Source organism: Channa argus, chromosome 11 (assembly GCF_033026475.1).
Source record: "Channa argus isolate prfri chromosome 11, Channa argus male v1.0, whole genome shotgun sequence".
Classification (NCBI taxonomy): Eukaryota; Metazoa; Chordata; class Actinopteri; order Anabantiformes; family Channidae; genus Channa; species Channa argus.
Window position 1 is genome coordinate 4330872 of NC_090207.1, and position 14081 is coordinate 4344952.

The following is a 14081-nucleotide window of genomic DNA, read 5'->3' on the forward strand; positions in this document are numbered from 1 at the left end:
TTTTTCCCCTCTTCTTGATTCAACAAGGTTGATGTTCAGTTGCATATTAGCGATATCATCAAGTTTTGCAAGATGTTTTAATGTTGTCAGTTTGATCAGACCTTCCCCACACGTATTAATAAAGCAGATCCCAAACACTGGATGTTGCTCATTTATCTGCAAGTGTGTAAACACAATGCAACTCTAAATACTTGTAATAGATGAATGTAATCGATTATGTTGACATATTAGCATATTTTGATCCCAAACTATAAATCAGACATGTCAGCAAAATTAAAATCGGCTAATTTTTTGTTTTTAATGACTCTTTACACACTGGAGGATTCAGCAGGGAGTTTCCTTCCTGACTTGGACACCTTCAGGACAAAATAATGTTACAGGACCCACTCACGTGACCTAAGAAAAGGTCAAAATGGAAATGTGAAGAGGTGTCTAACATGTTTACTGGTGTTTTCAGGTTCTTGACACTCAATGAAGTGGCTCATTGGAAACCAGTCGGACACGAAGCCACTTAGCTTATTGATTTACCTGCTACAGAGAAATAGGTGGAACTACGTGCAGTTAGTCATTCTGTGCAACCAAGAGGGGCCAGCAAATGGCCACATACTGGTTTGCACCAAACACAATCGCCCTGCACTCATCTGCCAGCCAGCATGAAAGCGTGTTATGTAACTCAGAAGGAGCCATGAATCAGCATCGCCAGTGAGGTGTTAGTGAAGGCAGGGTGGCCAATGAAAACAAGTGGCTGATTGGTGCAATGTTACTGCCTCCCAAAAAGAAATGAGCTCATTGTTGGTTCATGGCCAAATCCCCCAGCGTATTTTTCAGGGTCAGAGATAACTTTGGCCTGTCCAATCCCATCAGGATCCTCTTTAGAACTCTTTAGTGGGTGTGTGTGAACTCTCTAGCCACAACCCTGCAACCCCAGACTAGAACTTCATGATTCTGTTCTTGGCATTCTAGCTACATCTGTTCTATTGTTCTCCACCAACAGCAAAATAAGTCGTTTTACACTCCATAAAAAATTGAAGAACATTTCCAAATTACTGGTTGCGCTCTATTTTCCTATAATTACACTAATTACAATCCAAAGAAAGAAAGAAAAAAAAATCTCTCCAAACAAAACCCATAACATCTCACCCTACACATAAAACAAAAATAATAAAATGAGGATTAAATCTACATCCTTTCTATCTTTTAACTTTTCTTTTTACATTCGTATGAATATAGATATTAGATTAAAAGCCTTGGGTGTGTGCAACATGTCCTAACATCTTCCATTTAACTGAAATAAATTCAGTTTTCATGATTTAAATCCCATCCCTGTTTTCAGTAGCTGGATTCAGCCACTTCTCCTTTGAGGGCTTAACCATATAGGGGTCTGGTGAGAGTGTAACGGAGGTCAGACACTGAACCTTAAGAGATTGTGCACAGAAAAAAAAAAAAAAAAACTGTTGTAATGAAAAACAGATGCGTGGATTGTATCTGTTGTGCAATAAACCACAAAAGTGAAAACAGAAAAACAATCGGCACTCTCATCAGTGTCCACCTTAGAACTGTTTGCCAGTTAGTTTGCCTAGCAAGGTATTGCGTAGGAGTATTTTCTAGATTTTCTGGTGTCCAACCTTGAAAACACACTTTATTAAGTCATTTCAGTGCTGCATAGGATAAACCTCTCACCTTTGCTTGAGCCCACAGAGTCTGACTGCAGCTTGAGGATGTCCTCAGCACTTCCATACTTCATGACCGAATTGATGGAGGAGAGGGTGCTGACCAGCTGATTGTTGATGGAGCCAATCTGGGACTGGGGCTGACCAAAAGCTTCTGCCAGCTCGCTGTAGTTCTCTGCTAGCAACATCTGTTGTTCCTGCAGCAGCTTCTGCACCCTCTCAATGTAATGGTCCAGTCCGACAACCCCCTGCTGGGCCTGCACTTGCAGTGGCGCGGGCTCTGTTGTGACCTCCACGGTCTCTTTAATGTTTGTAACAGACGCAGTTTGCTGGGAGGGGCCGCATGCTATGTTTCTGGTTTTTATGCCAACCAGAAAATTTTCATGGATGCTAACTGGTCCCACGCCACATTCTTTGGTTTTCGTTGGGCTTGATTTGCCCTGGAATGCCTCCACATCTGTGTTGGTTCCAACAGCAATCGAACGCGTTTTTGCTGCCGAGTGAAGATCTTTGACAAGTCCTTCCCCAACAGCGACTGTCCTCGTTTCTGTCACAATGGTGTTGGTGTGCTTATCACAAGTATTCCACACCATGTCAGTGAAGGAGTCAGCGAAGACAGAGGTTTTTGTGTTTGTGGATTTGTTTGCAACTTCTATCTCAGTATTAGTCTGCTGAGTTACTGACTGAGGAGCAGCCGTGACACCAGAGTCCACTTTGCTGACCACAACTGGGTCAGTTCCTTGCGACACCAGCGTCTTGATGGGACTTATGATCACGTCGACGGAACAATCTCCACAGCCAACTGATCTCGACTCTTTACACAACTCTGTCATAGGTTTACAGAGAGCCAAGCTGTGCACAGATTCCTCTGTGTTAACCCCCACCTCACAAACATTCAGATCTAGGCCTACCTGCTGGTCGCACGTCTCCACCCTCCTCCCTACACACTGGTCATTCATCTCCACACGCTCATGCACCACCCACTGGTCCATAGGGATCTCCGGGCCTGTGGCGATATTCTGCAAAGTGGGCTGACAGGACACTCCAACTGTGTGAGATTGTTTCTGTTTGTGAGATTGAGGTTTATCTGTGCCTACATGGCTGAACTCCAGATGGTCTCCCACTCCCTGGCTCCGCGTCTGGACTTTGGCCTCCACGTAGGCGTTGTACATTTCAGGTTTGGTCATCTGACCTTTGTCTGCTTTTTTCTTGTTTGACCCCCCAGCCGCTTGGAGCTCCAGTTTCAGCTTCCCCATCTCCATCTGGTGAGTAGTTTCTTTCAGCTGTACCTCTAGGCGGTAGATCTTCTCTTTCAGTGCTTCGATGGTCTGCTGCTGGAGCTCAATCTCTTTCTCAGCTTCGCTAGTCATGCCCAGCATTGCTTCAGTAACGCCAACCGACTTGCTGTGCATTTCCTGCCTGTCTGTCACTACTCCTGCATCCTGGAAACAGTGATTGTTAGTTTGCTTCTTCTGAGCAACGGGAAGGTTGTTCATGTTTTCATCAGTAACTGTGCCAATGGACTTTTGCTGGGCTTGGTTTTGTGTGAGGCTGTGAGACAGAATTTCTGTTACATTATTGTCCAGGGTGGTTTTCTCCAGAGCTTGCACATCAGCAGCCAGACGTCTGAACTCCTCCAGCTGCTGAGCCCTCTGTTCTTGGGCTTCTGGTTCCATGATGTGCAATTCGGTTTCCTTTTGGATGAGACCTTGGTTCTCCATTTGGTCAGCACTCCCCACACTGTAAGAGCGTTTACGGAAACCACCTGGAACTTGATTTCTGGACAGAGCAGCCAATTGTCTTTTCTCTTCCTGCAGAACAGCAATCTTAACCTGTAAGATAGGAATGGTTTTCACCTGCCCCTCCAACTCTTTCAGCCTCTTGAGGGCCACCACCATCTGCTCCCGAATTTGTTGGAGGTGTAACGGGCTGACATTGGTCACAGGTGTGGCTATGCCGGAGCTCATGGGGCTGTGGCGGATGGAGCTGCCCACAGATGGTGGATAATAGGAGTTATAATCTCCATTGGGCAGGTGACCGTTACTGGACAGAGAGTGATGGGTACCGGGAGAGATCTGACTTGGGGGAATAGAGCCCGAGTACGATGACAGCGAGCTGCTGGAGCCCATGCCACCAAAACTGGCTAGACGCCGGCGGGGTATCGAAGGCTCGCCGTGTGGATGCATAATTAGTCGCTCCTGTTCAAGCCGACGACGGGTCTCCATGAGAGTTTTCTCCACTTGGGGGTTGTGGCGTGGGGCAAGCCTGGGAGAAGGAGGTGGCAAGAGCTGTTTCTGTTCTGCAACGCTCAAATAAGTTTGTTGCAAGGGGTCTTGACCGGTCGCCCTGGAGAGGGTGGGGGTCAGCGGGGCAGCAGCTGGGGTCCTGGAGGTGAAGAAGATGGGGGACTGCTTGTCATCGCTGTTGGAGGATGACAGGGAGTCCGTGGAGGTCCATTCAGCCTGAGAGCTGCCCCGAGGCCCTGCCAAGGGTTTGGTCACTTTGGGCTTCCTCTGAATACTCAGCTTCCTAATGGTGTTGCCCCTCTCAATGTCATCGACATATTTGAGGAAGTCCAGGTCTAACTGATAACCATAGGGAGTTTCAAGATAGTAGGGCGCTACAGAGTCCTTGTCGTCCTCTGTGCTTGGGCATCTTTGTCCTCTTTCTGAAAGAGAGGTCACAAGAACACAACATTAATAAAGAATAATCAAAATTCAAAGTGGATTTGTAAAGAACTCCAGATGTGTGCCAAGTAAAGTGCTAAGTGGGTCCTCTGCTGCTGACAATTGCCATAATTTGACAATGCAAGTACAATCCTGTCTCAAGTTTCTCATATTGCTGTTTCAAAAGCATGAGTGATAATCATTTTGGCAACAAGGGGTTTAAGTCAGCCCAAAACTATGTGTGCTCTAACTATGTGACGCAATCAAATAGTAGAAAGTGTCAAAATAAAAACAAATGCTGGTTATGCTTGTGTAATTTAGTTTGAGGTTTGTGCAAATCAAAATGTATAAGCGCAAAGTTTGAGACAGATGAACGGGCTGTTGTTTACTAAGCCTGGATAAGGAAGAGTCGAAAGGGTCAGTGACACAGAAAAAAACAAACAAAAAAAAATAGAAAAAGTCAATATTTTCTAGTCCAAAATCCATCCCCGAATTTAACAACTGAAAAGAACAATTTACAGGCTAAAAATACAATGCGGACTTGTCTATGATCATAAGTTTTGATCACAAGGTTTTGGGGGAAGACTAAAAGCCAACCATGTTGAGTTTCCACCCTTTGTTCAGACCAATCAAATCTGATTAAATCAAAGTCCGAACTCCACACACCGAATTGAACGTGCCCGCAGTCAGCTTTCCAGGCCATTGGGAGACTTGCACCACATTCACGCTGTGTTGGCTAAATACAGCGTCTTGTTCTTGGTATGCCTGGAACTCTCACCAACTAAAGCAAACACAGGCTTGAAATAAAACAGTCCTGGTCTTCCTTTCCAGTCCTCCCAGCGCGGGACCACTTCTCCCGTCAATCCCTTCCACTCAGTTGCAACAGAGGAGGGAATTACAAGGCTTAGCCTGCTTCTAAAAACTCACTACCTTGTTGTTCAAGCGTCACTCACCTCAGTCCAACAGCACTCTCACCATTTTTTTCCTCTTTTTCCTTCTCCTTCTCTCTGATAGATGTTGTTAACAAGCAGACACGCTGTGCTGGGATCAGGCTGTTTGAGCTGCAGAACTGCTATTTCTCCTCACTCTGTACACTTTCTCAATCCGCTTTCCATAAGGGGGGGAAAAAAAAAACCTCCACTATTGGTGTAAACTAAGCAGAGCACTGCTCTGGCGCACTATTGGACAGCTGCCTCCTCCAATCCTGTGAGGCTCCGTACTGGGCGCTTCCCTACCTAAATAAGAGTCCTGTTGTTCAGTGGAGCTCATGACAATAAATGTCTGTTCTGAAGACAAAAAGCTTTGTTACTGTACATGTCAAACTTTAATGCTCTGCTTTATGCATTAATTGTTTTAGAACATAGGTTCACTTGTAAGGAATGTGGTAAAATGATAATAACATAATTTGTATGTGTCATTTTGGATCCTATAGCTGGTAAGAGGCCAATTGCTTTTCTTTTAGAAATATCTGAATGGTGAATAAAGGTTCGTTAATATTTCCCAGAGCACAAAGGTTTGTGATTTCTTTTACTTTAACGTACCTAAGTTATCGATTAATCGGAAGAAAAACTTCACTGGTGATGAAAATAAATGTTGACTGTTATGGGTAAATTAGTAATTCTTAAAGTTCAAATAGTCAGAAACCTGTGGCCCTTCGATAAAGAATCATAATCAGTTATTAAAATTTCTGTTCTATTATTTGCTTCCTTGTTGCTTTGCTTTAATTTAAACTATGTTTATTAGAACTAAAACAAAAATCTATAATAATAACTTATTTTAATAATTTCAATAACAATTTATATTCAGCCAAATATGTTCTACTTTTAAAATTTGAATATTTACAATTTTCTGCTATTAAAAAAGTTGTGCAATGTAAAAACAAACTGCATTAAAAAAATATTCTCAGGTGGCTGTCTAAACCAAATACATTAATACAAGTCCTATAAAGCTATGAATTTATACCAATTGTTACTGTAAGTCTATAAATGTTCTTATTATTAGAGAGTAATGTTGAATTTATATCAGACAATCAACAGGGTGTGTTTTTAAAGACAGAACCCCGTCTGTTTTCACCTACACCACACAAAAAATAATAAAAAAAACAAACCACCACATCTCACACACACACAATCTTTGTACGGCAGTGAATTTGTATCAGACATTCAACAGGGTGCGTTTTTTAAAGACAAGACCCCGTCTGTTTTCACCTACACCACGCCCAAAAGAAAACAGAAAAAAAAAAAAAAAACATTTCCCACACAACCTTTGTATGGCAGCACAGTCACCGTCTTGTTAGGCCCTGCCTGGTTAGGAGGACTCCCCCCTGGCACAAGTCCTTGAGCTCTGACCAGCCATGTCACACACAAACACAGTGTCAGGCTGTCCCTCTGGTACATCAGAGACCCCCCCCCCCAAACAGCTGACAGATGACCTCATCAACACTAGACAACTGAAGGAGGTCACGCTCCAGTGACAGGGAGCCAACGGTGACACTGACGGGAGCCCAGCAGTCTGCTCCACTTATCTACAGCTGTTAGCTTGACTGGGATGACACAGCAATGATGTAGCCGGGGTCTGCAGGGTTTTCTAGGTTCAAATAAAAGAATTAACTTTTTATGATCAACATTAAAAATTGGGCAGTTTTAGTAGATCAATTGTTCTCATGAAACTTTCCCAAGCAAGTTTTCCCAAATTGAGCTCCACCAGAATGACTAAGCTTGCAAGTATTTTAGGGATTCTTTTCAAGTGACATCCACTTAACTCTTAATAAACTTACTTTTGGGACATCGTAAGGGAGAAAACACTAAAAATTTACTGATTTTGTGCATACAGCAGCACAACACGTATATGGGACAAGATGTGTGGCGTAGAATAAAAAGAGAAAATGCATTCATATTTTGCTCAATCAGAATTGAGTCACAGGGAGGTTGTAAAAGAAAATATTACATTTTAAACATTTGAAAAACACTCCAGTAAGTGTATCCGACAGGCTTAGTAATAATGTTCAGAACTGTTAGTTGCAGACTTGGTGTTATAAAAGCATAATTAAAGTATGTTGAACACTGACTGTATCCATGTTTATGACTGAATCCCCACTGAAACCAATGTAGCAGAATATGAAAGTCTACAAACTTATTAATTACTCGTCAGTGAGCATCAGCAGAGGAAACTGACCAAACGAGTGGGGTTTTAATTACAGCGCTAGACATTACCTAAGTGCCAAACCAGCCTTCTAAAAATAGCTTTTAGAGTCTGTCACACATATCCCCCCTCTTTCCTTCCTCCCATTTTAATATTCAATAAAATGAAATTGTACATAAAAATGAGTAAAAGTGAGTTTTGTTTACGTATTAACAATAATGGCAAATGTCTGACTTGGTCGTACTGGTCATTGTTGTTTTAGAACATTTGTATTAGTTTGTTTTTAGAAATAAGAAAAAGCCTTATTACCTAACACTAGCTGAAGATTATCCAAAATTATATTCTGTTTAATACACATTTTTGCCAATCAATGAACTAATTGGCAAGCGTATGTGTTAAGATTTCCCAATCTCATGTTTCTAACAGCTACAGCTGCAACACACTTGCTCTTCAAACTAAGTGTAAAACTGATATGCAAAGACGCCACAGTGTTATTGTCCACACTTCACTTCGTAGCCAAATTCAACCAACACACTGATCTCGTCTCGTGGTGAGTAACATATTTCAGCCATTTTTAGTTTAACAGATGTGCTTTGCAGACAACCTCATTAAAACACATTCAAGATATTTTAGCACTATTAGATCATGAACAATGCACCAAGTGAAACTACTCTCTAGCACCAATTAATTTCTTTGAAAACCATGAACTCTCTCTGTGTTTGCTCTTAAAACACTGGACTGAAGGACAGTTCGGCCTTGATGTGAAACCTGTGAGGAAAAATTTACGAGCTGAGCTCGTTTTGCACCGAATCTGTAAAAGTTTAAAGGTTTTGTGAAATCTAAATTTACAGATTCACAGCACCCTCAGAGACTAAATACGTTGGGTCTGATGGTCTAAATCTGTCTCCCAGTTGTTTGTATCCAACCAGAGCACAGAAATCCCTTCATACAAAATAAACCATTTAAAACTGGGTTGTATCTGATGAAGGTTATATCTAAGTGTTCTCAGATTTCTTTTTCCCCCCATTTTGGTCTTGAGGTATAAAGAGTCTGAAGACATCTCCTGAGGCTCAAGGACACAGAGACCCTTTAGAGGAGGTGGTGTCAGTCAGGTCACAAAAAAAAAAAAAATGCTGGAAGTTTTGTTTTCATAGGAATGTAATCTGACCAAACTATATTCTGTCAGCTCTCAGTAAGTTGGAGCTTTGCATGCGAGGGATGCAGAACAGCTGCTAGCAGCTACCTAGAGAATTAAATGGTATCTGACCTGGACCAGATACAAGACATGTTGCCTTCTTAACATCAACATGAACAGCTGGGCTGAAAACAGCACAGCATGCGTTTTCCTTATTTTTCCTTACCAGAAAACGTCATACGGATAACAATAATTACACCTCTCAGTGGAATGTATTCAAAAAACAATATTGAACAGAAACCTTAAACAAATTGTACTTGTCTCAAAATAACAGGAACAACTCCGTGATGTAATGCACGGTGCATTGAGGGGGAGCAAAGCATTATGCAAGTGCCAGAGCAGAGGCAACTCTAGTGGATGGATGAACACACACACACACACACACACAAACACACACACACACTTCCCTATACAACCAGCCTGGAATTTCCTGGATCTGCCAGTTAGCTTTACACAACTGAGACCTCCCAAGAAAAGTAGAGCCAACGTTTGCTCAATGCCTCAAACTAGAGAACCAACAACAGGAAACTAACAAAAACATTAAAAATGCACATTTCTGTCCTTTTCCTCTAAACAGAGGCAGGTTAGATTGAACGGAGCTGCTGAGTTTGATCTAGCAGCTTCTCCTAGAAAATCACAGGGCTGTGCCAGAGGCTGGTGCCAAATTCAACAATTTAACTCTGTACATGATGATGCAGACTGAAGGAAATGTTTTAGCTTCCTCTGAAAACACAGAGGCAGCTTGAAAAACTTTTCCTTCTTCTGTACTTTCTCATAGACGCTGAGAAAAACAAGTGTGCAGAAAACTCAGCAACATGGGGGGGAAAAAAAATTATGATGTAACAAACTAAAAGAAAAAAAAAAAAGATCAACAAGGAATTATAAACGGTCACTGGGTGTTGGTTGGATGCTTTGTGTTGTAATCAAAGATTCTAAAAGAAAAGTATGTCAGATAAGAGACAGTCTGTCAGGTACAGTAGAAAACAAAAATCACACAAGTTGCGAGCTTAAAATGGTGCATATTTAAAAGAGAAATTTAAAAAGCAACTACAGGTTTAGGATTAGAAAGTGTGAAAAGAGCTTGTTCTGGATATATCCTGAGTGTGTGGGCACAATTTAACTTAACCGATTAACGGTAACTGAATAAAATGTTCCTTTAGAGTCTCATGTATTCTTGTAAGATCCTGGTCCATGTTCGTCAAATTGCAATCGGAACCATCTGTGAATTCATCATCTGAAGTGCAAGCGGCATGGATGCATTGCAGGAGCAACAACTGTACTATTAAACCAGGCAAATCTCACATTATTAACGAGATGAACTACATTTTTCTGAAATGCCACCAGAAATTTTCTGTTCGATCAAAAGATTTATCTTGTGCACAATGTTGGGCCTGAACTGCCTCCATGCACTTTATCTTTTACAGCGTTACAGCTGCCTTGTGCATGGACAAGTAAAATGCTGTTTTGCCGTACTGAAGGGAAAAGCACACTTTCAATACAGACAGTGGACTGAATACTGTACACTGAGATACAGTCGCACTTAAACTAGAACTACAACTGTAAATAGCACAGCATCAGAACCAGTGAAAAACAGCCAACAATCGTCCTGTTTAGTTTAAAAAGGCACGGCACCCTCCCCCATTGGCACAAATTATTGTAACCTCACAGCAGTAATACAAACACACAATTGGAAAGTGGCTGGACAGCATAATGGGGTATTTTAAGTTCTATTTGAGTAAGTTTCGGAGGGTCAAACCACTGGCCTGATTGCGACGGCCAAAACCCTCCCTGCTAAGGAAAAGACAATTTTAGGCAGTGGTGATGCAGTGTGTGTTTGACAAAGCATTTTAAGAACGTGGCATCAGCCCAGCAGCTCAAAATAGTCAATATTAATCAAGTTAAATTGAGATCAGGCTTGTTTCTCAATCCACTGAGGCGTCCCTCATCCCACATTTCATCTGAGAGGAGTCTTACCACACAAACAGGCTTCAAAGTACATAATAAGCTTAAACCAGCTATAATTATGTCTGTGACAATGCTGAACATGTCCTTTTATTCAATAATAACAAATTATGGTAAAAGGTAATTTTCAACCATGTAATATGCTATAATTCACTCAGAGCCACCAATTTATGTGAATGTGCCTTCCAGCAGATTAGTATAATGTTTTTAGGCCGAGCAGAACTAGTATTCAAAGACCTCAAATGTTGAAGACTTCTTAAAATCTTTCACTAAATCCAGAAAATTTAATTTGACTTTACCAATCTTAGCCTATTTTCATTGACTCAGAACAGGCTTTAAGATGCCTCTGATGACACACAACATCTGAAATGGAAGTGCTCCTTCATACTGATCCCCTGTCCTAGGCTTCTAAAGAAGGTTGCTGGCTGCAGACCCCCCTTTTCTGTCATGGCCCCTTTCATCTGGAATAATCTCCCTGCTGATAGACCGTTTGACTCTATAGGTTTGTGAATCCAAACATGAAATTAATTTACATGCCTTAACCTTTGAGCCATTGGCTTAGTGAAAGGTTATTCTAGGGTTTGTACCTGTTACCACTCCATGGGTTTATTTCCAGTTAAATCAAGCTATCAAACCTAACACGTAGAGTGTGGGGGGGCCTGGTGGAGTTTTTTTAAGACAGATTAGAATAAACTTATCTTTGAGTCCAGTATTTGTTTAAAATTACTGTCAAAATACTGATAATGCAGTAATCAATGTCAGAGTTTGCTCTTTTTTTAAAATACTACACCTAAAAGCCCCCAATTAAAAACATACCCAGTTTTTAGTACTGGCTTTTGTACCACAGCGTCTCAACAATAAAATGTCAAGTGTCTGTCTTCTTCAAATTCTTCTGGTGCAGCAGGTGAACACGTTGGCACGTTAACTGCCAACACTGCAGTGGAGCTATTTTTACAGTTCGCTGAAGAAAGAGGTTTTTCACATTCTGTAAAAGTGGACAATAAAACACCCTGCTGGGATGTAGTGTTTGAAGGGAATCCGCACACCTTGCTGACGAAGATCTACGCTCTAAAAGGTACCATCTGTGTCATGAACATGGTGGTCGCAACCTGATGCTGCTGTGCAAGTGTCCTGCATGCTGTGCATTCCTGGAGGGATTTGGGAGTAAGAAACTTCACTCTCTCCTGTTAAGTCTGCCCAGGAATGTGAGCTGTTTGCAGGTGCGTGTTCTGAGCTACGCCTCGGCTGACAGGGATTATTTCACAGCGAAGCGTGGAAATCATCTTTGCATGTGCGCTGAGTGAACAAACACAGTCAGCGTGACCCAGGAGCATGCGATACAGGAGCCACTCTTCAGGACAAACACATTTCTTTTAGTGCCCTTGTAAGCCAATGTGTAACATTCCTGAAAAAATACGTGTGATGTTGTTTTAAAGCCCACAGAAAAAAATATTAAAAATAATTTTGTTTTTAAATTAACCTCTATTACATTTGTTAAATTAGTTAGTGAATTATGAAAACACAATTGGTATATTGTAATCAAAACATTTGTCATTTATTTATTATATTTGATGAGATATTTAAATAGTTTGTAATACTTCATGTGACTTTACATACTTGCAACTGAAGTTCTGCATAAAAATTAATTATGCAAATGTATTTGGGCCAGAAATAAGTTTAAAACTTATTGTATCTATTGTATCCATGTCCCGCTGAGTTTTATTTAGCCTGGATGTGCACAAATCATTCAGGAGGGATTCAGGGTTAGTTTAAGATGAAGTATTACATTTACCAACAACATGTACAAAAGGTAAAGTTTTTATAATAATGTTTACCACCTTTGTTCTGCCAACTAATACGGTGTTGACCCAAATGGGAAACTTGATAACTAACATCCTCAAAATGCAAATTCAGGCAAGACAGAGAGACTCACGGTTCACACGATTATTGAACATCACGTTAACATAAACAATAAAAGCAAAAGCAAAAATTCTGAAAAAGCAGGAGAGCAGACATGACTAGATTAGATAACAAAATATTTTCTTACTATACCTGGGACATTGCCAATCACGTGCACGGTTTGAGCCATGGATGCAGCTGAGTGCTCTTAGTCCCACAATAAGACCTACTAAGGTCATGCAACTGCCATGCATCAAGTCCAGCTTTCCATGCAACCTGCAAACTGAGACAAAATACAAAAAAGGACACATTTACTCACTGAAAATACATAATGAGGTGCTGTGAGGAAAGATCACGTTAATTATTAGTAAATCTGAAGATTAACTCAACCAATTAACGTCAAAAAACACGTCACTGACAACAATGTCAAATTTTCAATTAATAGGCTCAGGTCCCAACACCTTCTGTTTATAATCATATATATGTCAAAGAAAAGCAATGAGAGTTTAAATAAATAAATAAATAAATAAATAAATAAATAAATAAATAAATAAGGCACATGATTTGTATTTGTGCTTTAACCTGATTAATTTTAAGCATTAACAAAGACCATGCACAAATAAATTAATAATTTTTTATGGACTGATTGATCGTTTTGCCAGCAAACTGTCATGGCTACGCAAACTGCTGACAGATCATTAGATTTACTTGACATAAGCTATGGGTAGAAATTTGAAGAAACATTTTTACGTCTAGTCAAGCAGGTGATGGATGTCTAACGTTCACCCACACAAAAGCCTTTCTCTGTGAACGCTGCAGCACATTTAACATGATTGACATGGCTGACCTCTGCTTTTCCACAGGTGTGTTTGAATCTGACATTTATGAACATAGAGGTCCTGTGTGCACTGTTGTGGCCATTATCAATGGATACATTATGAGCAGAAACAAAAGAGCCATTCTCCTCTTATAAAAAAAAAAAAAAAACAGCCAACATGAGGGGAAAACGTTGACCTTATGGGTCACAGAGAGGGCTGGTTTGTTAAATGAGCATTTGGAGGAGCAATGATGGACAGAAGGTTGGCTTGCACGAACTGATGCACTCATGTTTATATAGACTAAAAACTAGACTGTAATTAGCCCCCTAGTGGTGTTTTTGTTTGACGTACACCTACTCAAACTACAGTTTTTTACTTTTATTATTATTATTTTTTTAATTATAATAATAAATAAAATCTAGCACTAATTCTGTTAATTTATCTTGATCAACACAAGGCTTCATTTTGTATCAGAAAACTGAAGGCAGATGAAAATCGGTCTTCTGATCCATATAAAACCTGTAGTCACATAGAAAGTGGGGGGGGGGGGGTATCTGAAAGGTCACTGCTGTGTTTACAGTATGCACCCAAATAAAGCAGCATAGCAATTAGTCCAATGTTTCTAAATTCTGACTGTCCGTCATCCCGGGGAACTATTATAGATCTGATACAGAGGAGAACCATTGCAGAGCACAGCAAACACACAAATGTTCCAACACACAAATAGACT

At 40.8% G+C, this 14081-nt stretch overlaps 1 protein-coding gene across 4 annotated transcripts in view; it reads right to left on the bottom strand.

Moving 5' to 3' along the window:
- kank1a (KN motif and ankyrin repeat domains 1a) overlaps positions 1-14081 on the bottom strand; it is a 44984-nt gene that overhangs the window by 8032 nt on the left and 22871 nt on the right. For 3 of the 4 annotated variants that reach the window (XM_067521370.1, XM_067521372.1, XM_067521371.1), the window contains exons 2-3: positions 12687-12816; positions 1681-4338 (exon numbers count right to left, since the gene is read on the bottom strand). In XM_067521370.1, coding sequence (XP_067377471.1) covers positions 1681-4338; positions 12687-12723 — 2695 coding nt within the window. In that variant the 5' untranslated portion in view covers positions 12724-12816. Of the gene's footprint in view, positions 1-1680; positions 4339-5002; positions 5055-12686; positions 12817-14081 lie in introns of those variants that run through there. The other variant, XM_067521373.1, reaches the window with a different exon arrangement.